The sequence below is a fragment of the Vigna unguiculata genome, chromosome 7, assembly GCF_037176805.1.
Source record: "Vigna unguiculata cultivar grain cowpea cultivar isolate G323 ecotype 2 chromosome 7, ASM3717680v1, whole genome shotgun sequence".
In the NCBI taxonomy this organism is placed as follows: Eukaryota; Viridiplantae; Streptophyta; class Magnoliopsida; order Fabales; family Fabaceae; genus Vigna; species Vigna unguiculata.
In genome coordinates, this window is record NC_140798.1 from 26,915,410 (window position 1) to 26,935,343 (window position 19,934).

General features: G+C 34.0%; 2 protein-coding genes across 2 annotated transcripts; one reads left to right on the forward strand and one right to left on the reverse strand.

Annotated features, from left to right (window-relative positions):
• The first annotated feature begins 323 nt into the window (after positions 1 to 323).
• On the forward strand, positions 324 to 8,343 carry LOC114191112 (2-oxoglutarate (2OG) and Fe(II)-dependent oxygenase superfamily protein). Its single transcript, XM_028080289.2, has 15 exons — positions 324 to 644; positions 752 to 829; positions 956 to 1,039; positions 1,133 to 1,303; positions 1,746 to 1,814; positions 1,931 to 2,057; positions 2,379 to 2,451; positions 2,720 to 2,836; positions 4,316 to 4,435; positions 4,570 to 4,588; positions 5,491 to 5,563; positions 5,688 to 6,013; positions 6,420 to 6,535; positions 6,615 to 6,708; positions 7,969 to 8,343. The coding sequence occupies exons 1-15, from the start codon at positions 549 to 551 to the stop codon at positions 8,017 to 8,019; spliced, it is 1,614 nt and encodes a 537-aa protein (XP_027936090.1). The 5' UTR covers positions 324 to 548; the 3' UTR covers positions 8,020 to 8,343.
• Positions 8,344 to 12,254: 3,911 nt separating this feature from the next.
• Positions 12,255 to 16,417, reverse strand: LOC114189868 (protein indeterminate-domain 12-like). Its single transcript, XM_028078589.2, has 3 exons — positions 15,601 to 16,417; positions 15,057 to 15,453; positions 12,255 to 13,499 (listed from the first exon to the last, which is right to left on the reverse strand). The coding sequence occupies exons 1-3, from the start codon at positions 15,758 to 15,760 to the stop codon at positions 12,710 to 12,712; spliced, it is 1,347 nt and encodes a 448-aa protein (XP_027934390.1). The 5' UTR covers positions 15,761 to 16,417; the 3' UTR covers positions 12,255 to 12,709.
• Positions 16,418 to 19,934: the final 3,517 nt, after the last annotated feature.

The window sequence follows — 19,934 nt, forward strand, 5'->3', positions numbered from 1 at the left end:
ATTTTGAAATTTGATAAAAAAGAAAATGAATTTCTTAGTACGATGCATCTTACACTTAATCTCAATCACCCTTGACACCGAGACCACCACGCTGGAAAAGCACACCATGAATTCAACTACTAACTACTTCAAATCAACAAAAATACCAGGATAAATCCTTCACTTGAAAGATCTTGTACTAACCATGGCAAACAACCTTCACACAACTTTAACGGTGAGAAAAAAAAAAACAGAAATAAGGTTTCAAAGTGTCTGAAGAAGTAAAGATATAATAATAATTTATTTATTTTAATATATATTTTTTAGGGGTAAAATGAATGCAACAAAACAAAAGTTGGGGGTGCAGGAAGAACACAACGGGCTGAAGGAAGAAACCCCAGAAAAAACCATTATCATTGGTCACAGGTCACACAAATGCTACCAGCAAATTCATTTCTCAGCTTCTGAAACCAGGAAATTGGAACATTCAATTCAATTCTTGCTAGCTGCTTCAGAGAGTAAACAAATAATAAACCTTAGAAGAAGAAGAAGAAGAGGTTTCGAATTGAATGGAGTCGTCGTCGTCCATTCGAATCCGAAGATTCGATGAGCTTCCAACGGCCAAAGACTTCGACTCTCTGATAGAGCTTTCAAACGTTCCCGCTGTATGTAAACAACACACAACACTCTTTATTCTCTCTCTTCTCTCTTTCATGCGCAATTTATTATTTACAGTTAATTAATTGGTGGTTTTTTCAATCCGGAAAAAAAGGTTTTTCGCGGGTGCACCAAAAGTTGGAAGGCATTCTCGCACTGGAATCCATCCAACGGTGGCCTCGACTACTTGCAGGTTCCTCTTCACTTTACTCACATTCTCTTCTCTGCATCGTTCATCTCCTTGTGTCTTGTATCATTGATTGAAGTAAGTTAACAGTCTGTTGAACATTTTCATTTGCTGCTATGTGTTGAAACCCAGGCACGCGTGGGCTCTTGCACGGTGGAGGCCATGATATCTCAATCTGCACCTGTTTTTTATGGTGATCTTGGAAGCCATCAGAGGGTATTCTTTTTCGTTTCTCAAAAACTATCTATATATGGTTTTCGGTCTACTGATGAAATGATGCGTGATTAATCTGTTTTTCTTTCCTTGCAGGTTCCTCTTCCATTTTCTAACTTCCTTGATTTTTGCAAGAAGCGGATGCAGATGCAAAGTAAGCGCCACCATCAGGGTCTTGATCATTGTCCTGCCTCACAAACTGACGATGATACAAAACATGCTTGTTTATCCTTGGAAGATGCTCCCGAACAAATTTATTTAGCACAGGTTCAAAATCCAACATCTATTAGATAGTCGGTAATTTTGCCAACTGATTTATAAAAAGATTTTCTTAATTGTTTTTTATGAAGGTTATGTGCTTTGTTATATTTCATTGAATTTGATTGTCATCTCTGCGTTGGCGCTGTCCCTAAGTTGATGAAATGACAATGAAGAATATTCATAGGCATAAAGTATAGCATGTGAAATCAATGCTATTATATAATAGTTAGTGATAAAAGCTACCTGAATTGGCATTCATCTCCATGAGTACCATCTAACCTAAGTGCTATCTGCTTACCTTGGGTGATTATATATTCGTCTTCATTGTAAGAAAATTTACCCTCACAATTTCTAAAATAATTCCCTAGAAGGTGAGTTTTTTTGTTTTCTTTTTAGATAGTGTGATGGTGGCATATTTTCAAATGAATGTTGGTGATGTATATTTCAGGTACCAATAATGAACAGCGATAGTCAGGAAACCGTTCAGTTAGAAACCCTAAAGGAAGACATTCAGACGGTTGGTGCATTTATCCCTGTTATTTGTTGTAGTCTACAGCTATGTATATCTAGTTGTTCTCTGTAATAGGAGCTTTTATTACTACCCTTTTTATTTGGGCTTTTTGTTTTCTGCAGCCTTCGATTTTGGCATCAAAAGAGTTATCTTCTATAAATTTGTGGATGAACAATGCTGAAGCCAGATCAAGTACTCACTATGATCCACACCACAATCTTCTTTGTATAGTTTCTGGCTGCAAACGAGGTATGTCTTCCTCTTATTGATGTATCCTATGACCTTGCCAGTGTGTGGTTTTTCTTCTGAGTGATGGATGTGGTATTTCTCAGTTTTCTTTTACACATTCTTAGGGTATCAGTTATTAGTAAATTTCAGTACATTGGTATGGTTTACTGATGTTTTAGTCTATTTAATGTCTAAAGTAATGTGACGATAAACAATGTATCACCCCCAATAGGGTTTTGGAACTTTATTTACTTCTCCCTCAAGCTTTGTTTTCAAGAGTCTTCTCATTTCCCTTTATTCAATTTATTTTACAACCTTCTCTAACAATCAAATTCTTTGTAGTTGTTTTGTGGCCTCCTTCTGCCAGTCCCTCACTCTACCCAATGCCCATATACGGGGAGGCTTCTAATCACAGGTATTATTTAAAAACAAATATTAAGAGGAGAGAGAGAGAGAATAAATAGAGAATTACTGTATGACCAAATGCACTCAGTGATTGTTAGGTCTCCTATCTCTATCAATGTGTTGAATAGGTTGTTGTACCCTGCGCTATTACTAGCATGAGACGAATTCAACTCTTAGAAGTGAAGTCCACAAAACACAACTCACTAGTTAGTAGTCACCAAGGCATCATTATATTCTGACATCTCTGTTGTTTTTTCCTAATAAAATCCATGTGGCAGTTCTGTATCTCTAGAAAATCCTGACTACTCAATTTATCCAAGGGCAGAATGCTCAATGGAGTTTGCTCAAAAGGTTGTTCTTCAGGCAGGTGATGGACTTTTCATTCCCGAAGGCTGGTAAGCCCTAAAATTTGACAATGTCTTTAGGATATGACTTTCTCAGTGTCTGTCATCTGAACTAGGGGAACTTGGCTTAGGCTGGATGGTTTGGACAGAGAAACTTGTTGCATGATAATAGTATAAGTTGTCATTTATTTTTTGTCAATCTTTCTAGCAGCCATTGCTGATCAGAAAGAAAAAAGATCATGTAAAATATACCCAAGAAAGAATCTATACATATTTGTTTGAGATTTTTGAGGTTTTCAATGATGGTTGTTAATCTTTGAATTGTTTCATGCTTGTCAAATTGTAAATATAGGCGTGCTTTGTTTTCAATTTATATTTGTGTCTGTGTCTTAACTGCTTGTATCCATTCATACAGCCTTACAGGCCCAACGAATCTTCACACTAACATTTCTAAAGGCCACTCTCTCATTTCTTTTGTATATTTGTGTTGCATTATATTTTCCTCATTTCCAGGACCATCTTATTATTTAAGGTTGGAATGGTTACATTTGAAAGTGTACTGTTTTATATGATGTGGCCTTGTTAGATTGATTTCCATATTTTATTCATTGGCATAAAACACTTTGTTAAAGGTTGTTGTGCCAAGAGAGTATAATATTTCCTGTAGGATGGAAAGCATTAAGATATACTGAATGTAATTTAAAATTCTGTTTGTTATTTATACATCTGGAGACAAAGCATCATGCTTCGTTTTTCACTTTAAGCTTCGTGTTCATATTTTGTCATAATTTCTGTGTATTTGGTGCTTAAAATGCTATTAGTGTATTTCCCTTAGATTTGTTGGTTATGCGCATCTGACAATATAAATTTATTTTACACAACTCAGTTGGATTAGACAATATAACAGGTAACATGGTTAAAGTATTTAGAGTGCTTCGTACATAATGACCAAAAAACGGGAGATGTAAAACATAGGATTTAAGCAGGATAGGTGAAATTGTGGTGTCCTCTATGATAGAAAGGCACCAGCAGTCAAGCTTAAAGGAAAATTGAATGGAATTGAATGTTGGGTGTAAAATAGCTAGTTGGAGAATAAATTTAACGTAGTAGATGTGAGGGGACATACTAGACAAGATAGAATTAGGAATGAATGCATTGGAATGCATTGTAGAAAATGTGGTTGAAACATGCATCGGATCAGATGGTTTGGGTGTGTGGAGAAGACTTGTATTATAATTATAGAAGCCTCATTGTGGAGAGTTGATCAAATGTAGGGTAAAACAATCGCTAGAGGTTGGTGGAGACAGAAAAATTGTAGAAAAAATAATTAAGAAGGATTTAGAGGTCAATTAGTTTTCTATTGATATGATTCATGACATCTTTTTGGTTTTGTTTGATGTATGCAGTTGACCCCACCTAGTGTGCAAAGCCTTGGTTATTGTTTTTGTATCTAAATATCTACAAACTTCTTAAAATGTCTCGCATTTGTTATTTATATTTCATTGGTCTCATTAATACTTTTTGCTATAGGTTCCATCAGGTAGATAGTGATGATTTGACCATTGCAATTAACTTTTGGTGGAGATCTAACATGATGTCTTGCATGTTGGAACACATGGATGCTTATTATTTACGCAGAATATTGAGAAGGTAAGATATTGGTGATGATGTAGTTTTTATGCATAATTTATCCCCAAATAATGCTTATGAGATATACTGACTTTTGAATGTTATTCTTTTTCTTGTCAATTATAATTCACCTATTGGATGGGACACATACGAAGATTGATTGACAAAGAAATGGTACGTGCCTGGTTAAAATTGTGTCATTTACTGATGAAAGTTCTAATAAAGTGTACATTCTACTTCATTCTTTATTCCTTTTCACGTACTGGGTGGTTGGTATTGGAGGATGGATACAGCTATAAAGCTAAAAATTGATACTTTAGTATACTATTTTGTAACTTTTGAACACACCTAGAGAGGTATACATGTAAATTATTTCCTTTTTTTAGAAATCTTCTGATGTGTATGTTGCTTCTTTTAGTGTTATTCTTTGTGCCTTTTTTCTATTTAGAGTATCACTCACTGGTTTAAAAAGTTTCAGATTGGTCATTGAGACCAATGGTGAAGTGGATCAATTTTGGGTATGAGCCCAAATAAGTCATTTACTTGGAAAGTATATTCCAGAAGAAAGAAAAAGACTGAGTGAGTTGAGAGTTATTGATGTAGCAAGTGTGAGGAGAGAGGGATTGGTTGGTGAGACATGGTTTATTGGAGAGGAGATATCATTGGTTAGTATTTTTCTGTTGCAGGGGGGTTATCTTCATGTAGGAGCTTTGGCAGAATATTTCTTAGGCTTCTTGATTGTAAGAGACCTAGTAGTTCATTTCCTTATTAATCAATAATTTTCTGTCCTTGTCATTCTATCAAGTCTATGATTAGATAGTTATTTGTTGTCAAATTACAATTATGAAAGGTTTTAATTGCTATTTGAGGAGTAACAGCTGTTGAAGTAGTAAGCACAAACTTATGAACTCCTGTCATTTTCTCTATAATTTTATCTCAAGTCTGGAGAAGGGAATGGTTTGCTAAGTTCATTATAAAGTTAAACCATCTGGTTATTAGTGCTTCTCTCCCTAGTCTTCATAAATTCGAAGTAATTGTATTGAACTTGTGACATGTTTATTTTTTTCAATAGACAGGACCAACTACTGCGTAAATTGGGGTTGGAAACTAGGATGCGGGTATGCGAGTTGCCTAATAATGAACAAGCAGGTAGGTAAATTACAAGAAGGTGCTGATGAAGTTTGTTTTTATGAGTGTCTCCTTGTGAGAAGAATATCCCTTCTATCTTTTTGCCAGTGGCTGTCTAACCCAGTATTGATAATCTGATTGTCAGATCATGCCGATCATGCCGATGTAAATGATGGTAAGTTGTTGAAAGGGATGGATTTAAAAGAGAAAAGACTTAAAGAGAGGAAGACTTTGCAAGAATTGGAACCGGCTGCAGTTCAGGTGCTTCATGAACTTGTGTCTTTAGTTCACAACAGTGTCAACGCCAACCAGGATCGGCAATCACTGTCAACTTCTACAAATGGTTATGAGCTTGTACTGAATGATAAATTTGAGAAAATAGTGAATGCTGACTATAAAGATGATCCAGTTGCTAAATTTCTCTGGGACATCAATCCACAAACTCTCCAAGAAGTCTTTCTTGCTATGGCGGTTGGTTTACATTAACCTACTAAACTTGCAAATGTCAAAGAAGTTTGATATTCTTTATGCAATTCTTGGTACTTTGAACTTGTGGGGTGGGTGTTTTCATTATGGTTAGATATATTACTTGGTCATAACAATGAAAATTTTCATTCCTTATGAGTTGACAAACATGTTTGGATGAGATTGAGATTTTTGTTTGTTGTATTAGGATAAGGGCATTGTGACCGCTTCTTTAGTTTTATATGTTGTGCTTTCCATCGTTTTTTCAATTATCAATGATATTGGAGCTATTACTACTTCTGCAACTTGAATTATATACTAATCTTTTTAGGTTTTAGTTGTTTGTTTGATCATTTAAGTTGTATGCATTTATATATTATTTGAAGCATGTTGGATTATTTACTATTTTCAGCACAATTTCCCAAGAACTTTAGAGGCTCTTGTTCTGCATGTACTTTCGCCAGTTGGGGCTGAAGTCCTTACTCGGAAATTTGATGAGATGGATCAACATACTCTTGAGGAAGATCGGTACTTACTCGTATAGATAACATCTATTTTTTTGTAGTTGTCAAAATGATAATATCCAATTTTGTCCCTGTAATTTTAGGAATGGATTCTATGAAGCTTTCTACAGTGTATTTGAAGACCAATCTGCAGCAATGAATTCAATTCTAAAAGGGAAGGAGTTGTTCACTCAACAGGTAATTGTTGAGCTGTGCTCTAGCTTTATCTTTTGGAATTTAATATTCTGAATTTAGCTTATAATTTATATTTGCAAAATTTAGTTCTATATTTAGCCATTTAGCTTGTGTTGTGAGCTTCAGCAAGATGGTATTTCGCTCATTAGAACTTTCTGCCAATAAGCAAGTCAAACATTTGTTTCCATGCTCTATAGAAACCATGAACATATAGCCGACTTTAAAAGCTTATTGAGGAATTACATCTGTTTCTTTTGCCCACATGGTTGATGTAATATTACTATATCAGTTTTACTTGGGTGAAAGAAAGTGAACACTTGTTGATTGCCAATCTCTTTTTTAGTTGTTTTCACTAAGTTCAAAGTTACACCATTTTGTTTCCACTCTGGCCGCATTCAATGCCTAGCAAACAGCAATGCTGGTATATGATCCAGGATCAAAATGCCTTGATATTTGAACGGTAGTTTATTATATGACAAAGCTATTTTGTTGTTGCAATCTAGGGCCAGACTTGTGACTTATCTTGGATGGATTAATGTTAGGATCACGTAGAGGTTATTCTCATTCCAATAACTATTGCTGCCTATCTATCTAAAATTAATTGGGCATGACAGAGGTTACTATCTGCCTGTCATTACTCGACTGTGCTTAAATAATTGCACTATATCAAGCTCGATATGCATTTGATGTCATATTTCCGCTATTCTATCTTTGTTTTTGCATTTGGCGCTTTTATCATATCCTCTGATATTTTCATTCGCTTTACCTCAACATTTATAACATTCTATATACTCTCTGTCATTTTCGTTTTGAATAATCGATGATTTTCTGACCAAAGAAACTATTTTTTATTTCTCAGAATCAATTGATTTTGACAATTTTGACTGTCATGTTCTGTATTTTTTTTTTGCCTGAGAGTGACAGATTTCCTAAATATACTTTGATGGTGGCATCTTTCTCTTTTCAATAGTCTCTATCCTCATCATTATTGCTATGCATGAGTCTTGCATTTGTTGCACTGCATGTGCATTGAGACTTTAGTTTCACTTTCATGTATATGAGAGAGAATATGCAAATGGGTTAAGAGTTTTCTCTGTTCAGAAAATTACTTAGTCATATAAACGTGGAATGTTTTAATAAAAACTGATCGAAGCTAATTTTATTAAACTTTGAACAACTCATGAAAGTACATGCATAATTTAAAATAGGCTTAGGCGTTTCAAATGCATTGATTCTTTTACTTTCTTTACTTGTATGGCTCAGGCGTTTAAAAACGTATTGGATAAATTTGTGGGAGTGAATCTGGAAAGCTGAAAGCTGGGTGTTAGAAGAGATTCAAAAAGGAGTAAACTTGATGGACGAATTGGCCCACCAGTACCTCCAAAAAGTAAATTGATGCTTGAAGCATTTCTTCGTCTGGGTCCCTAGATGCCAAGTGAAGTGAAACATATGAATGAATTGGCCCACAAACTGATGCATATAGGAGACTGAAGCTGTTCGTCTGGGCCTGTACTTTTGTTTGTCGTTTATAGTTCAGTAGACCATCATCACTATTTTGAACTGTATTCATATTTGTACAAGTTACAACAGATGTGTATATACGTTCAATTAACATGCCAAAGTTCTTTGTCCCCGTCATATGCTTCTTTTCCTTAAACGAAAAAAAAAATTCAGTTTGGACGCTGGATTAGGAAAATACTAAAACAATGTTACCTTATTTGTGTTGATGTTTCTACCCATAATTCAGAATGTTTTAACTGGCGTGAGAAACATATATGGATGAAAAAAAAAAATGCGTGGTCTTGATTTGAAACAGGTACCAGATCAGTGAGCAGCTTTAGAAGCCTAATTTAGACAAATTATTATTGACAATATTCTACAGCATTGTTCTTTTAGTAAAGTGCTTTATTCTAGTATACTTTTGTTATTGGGTTATTATCTTAAAAAATGATGAGTACCCAATCATTTTCACAAAATCTGTATCCTGTAAAACAGTTATTTTATTTGTTAAAAATCTGTCAATTAATATTTAGAAATACCACATTGTTATCTTAATTACTATTTTAAATATAACTTCTTTATTAGGAAACTTAGTTGTTTTCTTAAATAATAGATGTTTAACATTCTTCACTTGAAAAAAGTTGGACAGCTACTATTAACGCATGAACTCTAGAAATAAAATTAAGAAAGTGTAGAGAAATCAATATTGGAAGTGGGTATAGAAAGAATGTATGTCACTCAGTGTCCAAGAATAGCTCTGTTACAGTATCTAAGAATGGCAGGGAAAAGAAAGCTGAGGTAATAATTAACAGTGTGGGGAAGAAAAAGATGAAAAAAAGAAAGGTGAATGAGATGAGAATCTGTGGTGGAAGATGACATATGCAAGAATGTAGAATGTAAAATGTAAAATGTTGAGAGATAAAGAAGGGGATGATGGAGGGAATAGAAGAGGCTTTTGGTTTTTCTTCTTTTACAGCAGAGGGACATGAAAAGAGGTTGTCTCTTTAAGTAGGCAAATGGAATGGATTGTACCTTAACCCTGCAACTTGTGAATATACTTTCTAAAAGCTTGGATATACCATAACACCCCCACACACACACACCTAAATATAAACCATAAAATCCGACACCACCTTCTTTCGTTAATCCCTATGCTCTTTCTCTTCCGTGCTCTTGCAGTGAATTTTACTCAGTTTTAGTGGCAAAGAACTTTCTTCATTCCTTTTCTTTAGCTTATATGAACGTGCATGTCAAATAATAGATTACTTAAGGTATAAATAACAACTAAAAACTTATTGATGCGTATCAAAATTGATTTTCTGTCTCTTTATCATGTTTAAGATGATAGTTATGAATTAAAGTTGACAAAACGGTGGTTCATGCAAAAGCATGATATGATATATAAATAGTGTAGACAGCATATATGACATTGAATTACATCTATGGACGTAGCCAGCCAAAGCCTACGCGGCACAAAAGTTGATAAAGAATATACTGAAAAGAAGGCCAATTTAAACTTTCAAACGTGCATCAACCATTTTTTTCATAACCGTTGACATTTTTTTTCTCTCCTTTTCCTTTATTTTCTGTACTCTTCTTTTTCCCTTTTCCTTTTAATTGATTACCACCGGACCACCATAACACTCCGCACAAATATACAAACACACATCGTAAAATTTATCTTGCCTTTTCACTCACGCTCATAACCTCATTCACTTCCATGTTTTGGAGCGTCCCTTTACAAAAAAAGCCTCCATTTCTCAAAACTATACCATATCCATTTTCTCCCTCAAAAGAAAAAAGAATTTCTTGGAATTTGGTTAATGCTCTACGCAATAAATATGTGGGCAGCACCATCTCCCTCAAAGTAGCTAAATCCAAGTTGGTTTTGGAATTTGCAATTTGCAATTTTCGTCCCAAGTGGATCGATCAATGAAGAAAAATAAAATTTTCTATATATGAAATGAACAACGAATGTACACCGTAGAAATTAATGCTTTCTTTCTTGACTTGAAAGCCTGCAATGTCTTTGCACCTTTTTCACCGTACGTGAATTAATCAGTAGATGGGACCCACATGGATCTTGTACATGGTAGTAATTACAATTACTCACTGATCTCATTGACTCACGGGCTTGGATTTCAGTTTCACAAAAAAGCAGATACATGAGCTGTTTCTGTTTGAATATGATTCACGAAAATTCTTTGGTTAAATTTAATCGGAACAATAATGGGTTATTTGACCCTTTTGGAGTGTTGTGTTGCATGGCACAAACGGAGACAAAAGCTTGCGACACGGAGAACTTTGGCATTTAGCTGCTAAATCCAAAAATGGTGTCACTTCTAATCCACGACCTTCACAATCTGCATCATTCGCTATCGGACACAGACTTAAACTAAATTATTATGCAAATAATGTTCAACACGCATGACAAGTTCCACTGTCACAAAGATTTTTATGCACAAATTTAGATTGTGGTTATTTATTCGACCAATTACAGAAGGGAATTCATATCTATCTTTCACCAACATGATTTTTTTTTTTTTTACATATGAAAATTCATGTCATAGGGTATAATAATTTATTGTTTATTAGATGTGTTGTGGTCTCTAGCTCTCATCCATGGGGTTCACAGCAAGGGTGTTTCAGTCATTGGAAAAGCTTGCATGGTTGTAACTGCTAAACCCTTGCCGACATGTGATAACCTCACGATCATTAATTTCGAGATAATCTACGCGTATTACTTCATGTTAAAACTATGAATTCTCAATATATACTTCTGATTTTTCGTAGAACTTGTCTTTCTCGTAAACTTTCTGATATAGTTAACTTTTATTCACCATGTTCATTTTAACAGAAGATAGTATCTTTTCTTTATTTAATTATGATTTAGAAACATAATATATATACATACAAAATTATGTACATTTATCTATCATTCTCTTACTATTATCATACGAGGTGCATCATTATATATATACTTATGCATACAACTATGTCGTTCATGAAATTCTAGAATGGAGACAGCAAGTACAGTTTATGTATGACCTAAGGCATTTAGCGTAGTTAGGTATTATTATTGTAGTTGTGTTTAATATTTAAAAGAAAATTTTTGTCATTTATTTCCTCATTTTTTTTTATCATTTAGTGATGTTATTTGGCTTAAGAAAAAATGTCTTTTATACCCTGTTTTAATATGATTGTTCCCAATAAAGGTTCAATCATGTGTCTTTATTAAAACAAAAAAATGGGTTGAGGGTAGATATTTTTGAGCAAGTTTTTAATATTAAATATAATTAAAATACATTGAGAATAATGTAATTTCCATAAACTGACCAGTTTATAATAATTATTTTGAAAATCAAAATCAAATTAACTCTTTAATACGAAAAGGTTTGGAAAAATGCTTGACTTCGAGATTTAAATGAAACAAGTGGACCATTTTAATTAAAAACCACTGCGTGTATATATATGTGATGTGCCTATACATATATAACTCTGCATTATCACCTGTTTCATTCTTTTTTTTTAACAATATTGAATGAAGAGTATTTTGAAGCAATGCATATGTATCTTATTAAATACCTTTCATTACTTAAGGAAATACATGTTGAATAATGGTAATAAATAAAGAGTTTTGTTGTTTTTAGTTTCTTTAAATATGAGATTAAATGGTGTGATTCCCTTTTATTTCTCTCTTATATGATATTATAGGTGAGCAGAGGGAAATAGAAAATATGAGACACACTAGTTTGGCTAGTAGCAGTAGCAGCAGATTAAAAGCTGTGAAGACAAAGATGGGACGTGGGTAGTGATAAAAACAAAAGGACCAATCATTATAATTGTGCATGTGACGTTTTCTCTGTTTCCACACTCACAAGAAACACCACCGTCGTTGCTCTTCCACACATATTCAACAAACAAATTCTATGCCTACTGCAAAATTATCACCATGCATCCTATCATATCAACTACCTAAATTCATTAACCATTTAATCTATACTTTCATTAACCATACAACAATTCTAGTACCTTAAGAAAACAACATCACAACCAAAAAGCCTTTTAATCATTAATTCATCAACCAAACTCTCAGCCAAAGCATTAACTGTAGTAATTCAAAGGGGTAAAATAAAAATACAAGTTCCTGCAAGGGTATCAGAAAAAAAAAAAAGGCAACACATTGGTCCCTAAAATTGTAAGCAACAATCTCTTTAGTAACTTTCATTGCAAGATTTTTACTTCAGTCCTTGATTTTAAACAAGGTCATTCAGTACAAACGGTCACTGTTAGCAGCACACCCCTTCACAAACTTTTATTAATAAAAGTGGTTTTCAATAAATTTTAATCTATAAAAACGAGTGTATTAAAAGAGAATGCTAGGAGTGTATTGTTAACATTTCTTGTAATATAAAAAGAACAACTCTGGTAAAATTAAGGATTGTAGTAAAGTTTTTTCGAAAATTTGTGACCGAAGCTTACAATTTTCTCAGACTAAAGCAGTTCACTCACAATTTCCCCAGGATTCGGGGCCAGTGGTTGTCCCAAGGAATCCAAACCCATGCTGTGGTTTGAAAAGCGAGTTACTATGATTATGATGGTGATCGTAGGGTTGGTGGTGGTAATGGTTGTACTCTACGCTCCCTCCCGTGAACGTTAGCATGTCCTTGACGTCGATGCTAACGTTCACCGCGTCGCCATTGGTGAGGCCAAGAAAGTCCCTGGTGAGACCGTCGCTATTCGTGAGGCCCCTCATGTTCATGTAGCGTTCGGGTGGCACCGAGTCCAGCTGAGTCGACCCGGTTCCCAACTCGGGCATGCTGAGCGGAGTGACGTGAGTGGGGCCCGTGATGGCGGCGGCGCCAAAGGTTGCAGCTTTCTGGAGCAGCGCAGTGGCGGAGAGGTGCGCTGACGTGGCAGCGTTGGAGGGGCGGACGTGGAGGTCACCGTAGGGTGAGGTTATGACGGTCTTGGGGGGATGATGAAGAAGCAATGAAGGAGAAGAGATGTTGTTGGTGTTGTTGAAGATGGGGGTGTGGAAGTTGTGAGATTCAGGTTTGATGGTGTTGTGAAGGGTTGGAAGGTTGCTAGGGTTAGGGTTTGGGTTTGGGTCCCAGGGATTGATGAAGTTGGTGGTGTTGATGTTGTTGTTGTTGTGTTGTTGGGTTGGGAAAAGAAAGAGGGATTGGACCAAAGGGTTTGTGGTGCTTGTGGCCAATTGGTTTGCTGACAATCTTGCACTTTCTTCAGCCAATGCATCACAGAATGCTCTGTGAGTTATGAAGCTGTCCTTCCTGCAGTTTTCACACAAATAATACAAATTTTACTTCCACTGCACAAGATAACCCTACAGATATATTCCTCCATCCATATCACACTATACAAAACAAAACCAATAAACTTTTACTAAAAAACATGAATCAATTAATCTTCCCTTTTCACATTTTAGATATATCATTTTAAGAAACTAGGGTATTATAGGAGCAAGGGAGTTTCTTTTTTCTTTTCCTTTTTCTTTGGGGGTGTTAATGAATGAAGTGAAATCATGCATGTCAATTGTGGAGTTTGCAAAACCGAAGAAGGACTTATTACATATCCTTGTAGAATGTGCCCCGTTTCAAAAAAGGTGGGGAAAATCATGCATGGGAGAGAGGTAATAATCCATACACGGATTGAAGTGTAAAAGGATTAGACCTAATGGGGCATGAATCATGTCTCAGGGTCAAATTTAAAGTAGGAGAGAGAAGAAAATGAATGTAGAAATTTGATGAATGCTCATGTGCTTCATGCATGGAGATAACAAAAAAATATTGGAAAAGACTTACATTATATATGTTAGTAGCCTTTTGAACTATAAAAATGAAATCTTATTTTGGTGTATATAGATTTGAATTGGAAATTATCCAAAGTTGGTCCAAAATTGATACCGATTCAATGTAAAAGAATAATTGGCATTGTTGTGATGATGGCGGAAGTCTTGGGAAACTAGAGCTCATGCACGACACTTAATGGTGAGAAATGTAAATGAATCCCATATACGCACTGATGATGCTAGAGGAAAGCAACTTAGCATATCAGATATTTTTGCAGATTTATCAGGTTTCACAATGATGAAAGTTCAGAGAAAAATGGCTAAACTAAAAAAATTTAAGAAAAAGTAAGAAATCATCACAAATTTTTGAACGATGTTAATTATACTTCTTTTACTTTTTCAGTAGACAAAAATAGATCCCATCATTTTCTTAGAGACTGCATCCACTCCATATACGCTCATTTGTGCATACATGTTAAGAGAGAGAGAATAGAAGTCTAGAAAACAATTGATCACTCTCTGACACCCTTGAAATTTTTTCGTAGCCTTAAACCCTACGAATTGAACACTATTTTTTTTGACATAATGTAAACATAGTACATATCATGCCCTTCATGCTGACATGCATGTGAATGTATTATCACGAGTTAAAAAAAATGAACAACAAAATGCTATTGAGTCACAGATAAAACAGTAGATAAAAACAAACGATGTATGATTTTGTTTTTGTTGTTAATTGCCGCGCATTCATTTGGCTGTTTTAGGATTCAGAAACAGGTAAAGTTTCAGTGACTCCTGCAAATTGACACTTGTATTTTTCTCTGTCCACTTTCATGCAACCTACCACGGCACTTGAGCATTTAAAACCAGGTTGAATTCCATTCTTATAAAGAGCAAAGATCCTCCAATATTTTTTAAGAGAACCCCTTTTGAATTGAGTTGAATCTAACATATGAACACACTTCAAAATTTCTAAATAAATAGAAGTTGAGTGTCTGCATGAGCTCTAGTTTATAAAAGTATTTTGTTGATAAAATACCTGGAAAAAAGGGTTCCACAATCACATCTGTATTCTCTAGTACCACAAGTTTTGGAGTGAGCTTTCCAATCAGACTGAACCGCATAGATCTTTGAGCACTTTTCACATTTCCACTTCTTCTCTCCATGTTTTCTGCAGTAATGTTTCTTGATTCCTGTGAGGTCCCCGAGAGCCCTTGAGGGGTTGTGGTGAACGCATGAGGGTTCCGGGCAAACATAGGCTTTCTTTTTCACCTCTTTGTTGTTCCTTTGCTTCAGCTTCCATGGGAGGTTATGTCCTCTCCTATGAAGCTGAAGGTTCTGGTCTCTCTGGAAACCCTTGTTGCAGATCTCACACACAAATCTATTGGTAGCTAGAAGAGTCTTGGGTGATAAAGCAATCACTTCAGCATCCGGGTCTGAAACGTGCACAGTTTAAATCAGAAAACGAACCTAATTAACCAGCACACACATGTCATCTGATAATAAATAATTGACATCTCATATATATAATCGAAACTCCAAAAGAGGTTATACATATAATGATAAAATAGTTAATTGATTACCAGGGTTTCCAGGGAGGTTTCTCTTTTTCTTGATCTTTTGAGGGTGTTGTGGAGAAATGATTGTTGTGACTACGTGATTGAGTCCAGCGATTCTTGTACCACAGGAGACAGTGGCCTCTTCGGACAAGGAATTGGAATTGGACATAACTGAAGGGAACATTGGCTTTGAAGAAAAACTCCAAGTTGGAGGAAAAGGAAAGAGAAGAAAAGCAAGATACGATATTCTAATGTCTTGGTTTGTTTGTTTGTTCCAAACCGTAGCTATGTATTTATTACCTTGGTTTGGTGATGGCTACTTTTTGCTCCTTGTTGAGGCAAGAAATGCAAAATCCTAATAATTATATATGCAGAACCTTGCTAGTGAAGGGGTGGCAGGGACTCATAGACAGAGAAAGACATCATTTACTTTGTGGTAAAACATTACAATAAAAGAAAAAGGTAAAATGAGTAAGTAATCTCGTGAAGAGAGGAAGGAGGTGATGATGATGATGATGGTGGGTTATTTTTGAAGTCACTGTCTAAGCTGTGTGGATTGTTTGTCTGAGCTAACTCTGAACAATTACTTTAGATATATGTATATGTGTAAAATTAACCATGCTCATCGATAGAATCCTCTATGCAATCAACAACCATATTGAAAAAAGGAAGATACAATCTCAGTACTCAATAACCTGACTTTGGTTTTCTTAATATATCTATTGTGTTAAGAGAAGTTCATAATAACTGAGTATTTGTAGAGAGGAGAAGGTGATGATGACAACAAAAGTGGTGGCAAATTGTAAAACACATTAAGAAAAAATTGAACAAAGAAAGAAATTTTGGTGAAGGAAAAGGCAAGAGGACTAAAAAAGGTTAAGAAGTCTGCAGAGAGAAAAAGAGAGATGTGGATGACGGAATTGACCGGGCAAAGACTAGGAACTATCCTCCTACCCACTTGACTCGTAAAATTCCCCTTTTACTTTTATATTTTATTAACAAATACTTCAATTAATTTTATTTATAATTTTATATTTTTTATCTTTTTGTTCTCTTTTAGCGAGCTCTGATGCAGTTTCTGTCTTTTGTTTTTGTTCCATGTAATAAACACCCAAATCTTTTTAAAAGGGCCTTAAAAGAGAGGAATAACTCATGAGATGGCTTAAGATAATTAAGAAATTTGAAGAGATAACCCCACAACTAACATGATTGATTCACTGATTGACATTACTGCGAACTGTGAATGTAATAATCTGAACATAATCATGTCATGTAGTTTGCATGCATAAGTTAATAATATATATACATACAGTCACTCGTTTCCTTTAATATAAAATTTAAACACCGTATATGTAATGTATATGACTCTGAAAAAATTAAAAAAAAAACTTCTTTAAGTATGGTTTTAAAGTTGTGATGGTCTTGCACCTTTTGGATGATATACACAATAATTGATAACTCATGTGAAAGTAGCATGTTCTCTCGGTGATGTATGTATATACACTTTCCACAAGCTTATTATTTGGTTCGTGGAATGTAATATCAAATAATTGTTGTCCATAATAGCCATGATTTTCTGGCACTCTATCTTTCAGTGTTATTCTCTTACATCCTAGTTTGTAGAGAAAGTGCTTAAAAAACCCCACTAAGGAGAGAATTTGCAAAGGTTTCTTCTTTTCTTCTTTCCTTGCTCTTTATTCCAAACCCAAATCTAAAGCTACGGAAGGATATCACAAATTGTCCATTTTGCCATTTCTGTAATCAACATGGGCTATGGTTTGGTGTTTAAACCTGCATTGCGTCAAAGGTCAAAGATGTCATTTTGGACATCAACATTGGCATTCGCTAACTTTAGGGGCCATGCGTGGGCTACTTCCGTGGAAGCAGCCATGCAAGCCATTCATAAACCATAGGCGTGTATGGAATAGGGACCCATCACAAATTACATCTTTGTGACTACACCCACCAAGTTTCACATTTTCTCTTCCTCTATATCATATAATTCATTTGGAATCCTATGTGCGCTCTTTACATTTATTTAAATAAATAACTTAATTAGGTCATGTTTAGTGACATCTCCCTTTTAACCATATTTTCATCATTCATCAAATTTTAATTCCAAACCTTTTAAAGACTCCCAATTCCATTCTTTTTTGACCAACCACTCGTTAGTGTGTTCTTTACATTGATCCAATCTTTTTGGAACCAGCCTCAACAAAGATTAGATCAATGCTTAATTAGACTTACTTAATTTGTTTCTGCGGAATCTCAAGAGTATTGCATATGTTGAAGTACTTCACTTTTAATTAGCAGCTCAAAATATATTATTTAAATATTTAAAGCTTATATCTCTAATTATCTAGAACCATATCACAATTTGATTTGGCACGTAGTTTTCCATCCCTCAAAATTCTACCAGGAAATTGATAGATTAAAAATTTTGGAAGTTATTGAGAAATCTTATATTTAATGAATAATGATGCGGCCTTTCAATTTTGACTCATTACTTAATATATATATATATATTTGAAATGGTGGGCGCCTAACTTTTTATCAGTTTATGCAGAAAATCAGTAGTAATAAGAGTAGGCAATTATAATAAGAAAAGAGAAAAAAATTATTTAGTTTTCCTTATCTGTGATGGTTACTTAATTGTGGGTAGTATACCAAACACGATCTGGAATATCCATGTTTATAATATAAGATTGATTTTGGAGAAAGAGATTTGAAAAGTAAAACCACACGTATTCCTAGAACAGTACACACTCAATCATGTATGAACATGCATGCTATGGACATAACATATTCCAGAGGAACTGAAAATTACTTTATGAATGGTGCACGATTCCAAATAATATGACGTTTTTAGATGATGATGATGAGAGCATGTATGAATGAATGTTCCCAAGTGGATCGGTTAATAGATATATATTCTGTTTCCTTACTAAGTGATTGATGCACACATTTGAGGTTATGATGATAACAATCTCATAATAGTGTTTCAGTGTTTCTTCTTGGTTTTGTAATTTGATCCAATTCTCTTACAATATATATTCCTGTTACTGTTGTTCTGCAATATTCTGCATGCACAGAGAGAGAGAAAGAGAAAGAGTAGTGATGATGAGTGGAAAAGAAAACCTCATCTATCTCCATGCGGGCCAGACATTATTCACGGGTTCTTCTATTACTAGATTCTCCATCTCATCATCGCATATCAAAATAAGTTTATATATATATATATATATATATATATATATATATATATATATATATATAAAATATAGTTGGATAAAAATAGATGCAACCATGTATTCAGGTCAAGCTTAGATTAATGGCCCATTGTATATTTTGAAAAGTATTTTCTACTAAAGAATATGTCTTAAAATTTATTGAAAACTATTTGCTTTTCCTAAAATGTAAAAAGAAGAAAACTGTTTTAACACTTTTTTTAAAAAAAAAAAACTAAAAATAATCACTGTATACAGAAAAAAAATACAACTATTTAGGATAAATAATTATAAACGTAAAACGGACAATTAATTTATCATGCATACCATTGAATATAAGACCTCGTTTCAGCCAAAGGCTAAAGAGAGATAATTTAGACTCAATGAATAATAGACATAAAATCACTATTAATAGATAAGGTTTTGCTAATCAAATAAAATTAGTATAGTTGGATAGGGATCGGATTATATAAATATGGACTCGAGTATTTATAAATTTGTTTATTGTATTCATAGTTAAATATAGATTAATCTAATGCAATCTTATAAAATTAGCTTGTAAAATGAGATTCACACTCATTTATATATTTTAATTTGTTTTTATCTCTATTTGATATGGAACTTGTAGCACATCTCTTCACATCATAATGGGTAATCCGATAACAGTTCCATCGTGAATGAAAAAATAGACCCAACGAACATCAAGTTTCGTTAGGATAGACTCTAATATAATAGGTGAAACAGTGAACATAACAAATGTCAAATCTCGCTAGGATATATTCTAATCCATAACTTTGATAGACTTAAAATCTTACAAGCCAATTTTATAAGACTTAGTTAAGTTTAAAATCTATTTCTTAAGTTATCATATAAAAAAAATCCAAAATAGGTATATTTATTATAAAATAATTAACTTAATAAGTTATTATTGAATAATACAAAACCGTTTTAATACTTCAAATTTTAACTTGTTTTTCTCATCTTTGATGTATTCGGTTAAATGTATATAAGAACGTTTTGTTAGGAGATAACTATATATATATATATATATATATATATATATATATATATATATATATATATATTATAGTTATTGTTACCTTGGTAAAGTATGGGAACGAATTCCTTTTT

What these genes read in the sequence shown, in the direction of transcription:
- LOC114189868 (XM_028078589.2), bottom strand. Translation starts at nt 15,760, where the DNA reads ATGTTCCCTTCAGTTATGTCCAATTCCAATTCCTTGTCCGAAGAGGCC. An exon ending in AAACCTCCCTGGAAACCCTG is followed by an intron (nt 15,454 to 15,600) that starts GTAATCAATTAA and finishes TGCACGTTTCAG; the next exon opens with ACCCGGATGCTGAAGTGATT. An exon ending in TGTGGAACCCTTTTTTCCAG is followed by an intron (nt 13,500 to 15,056) that starts GTATTTTATCAA and finishes TGAAAACTGCAG; the next exon opens with GAAGGACAGCTTCATAACTC.
- LOC114191112 (XM_028080289.2), top strand. Translation starts at nt 549, where the DNA reads ATGGAGTCGTCGTCGTCCATTCGAATCCGAAGATTCGATGAGCTTCCA. An exon ending in AACAAATTTATTTAGCACAG is followed by an intron (nt 1,304 to 1,745) that starts GTTCAAAATCCA and finishes TGTATATTTCAG; the next exon opens with GTACCAATAATGAACAGCGA. An exon ending in AAGTCTTTCTTGCTATGGCG is followed by an intron (nt 6,014 to 6,419) that starts GTTGGTTTACAT and finishes TACTATTTTCAG; the next exon opens with CACAATTTCCCAAGAACTTT.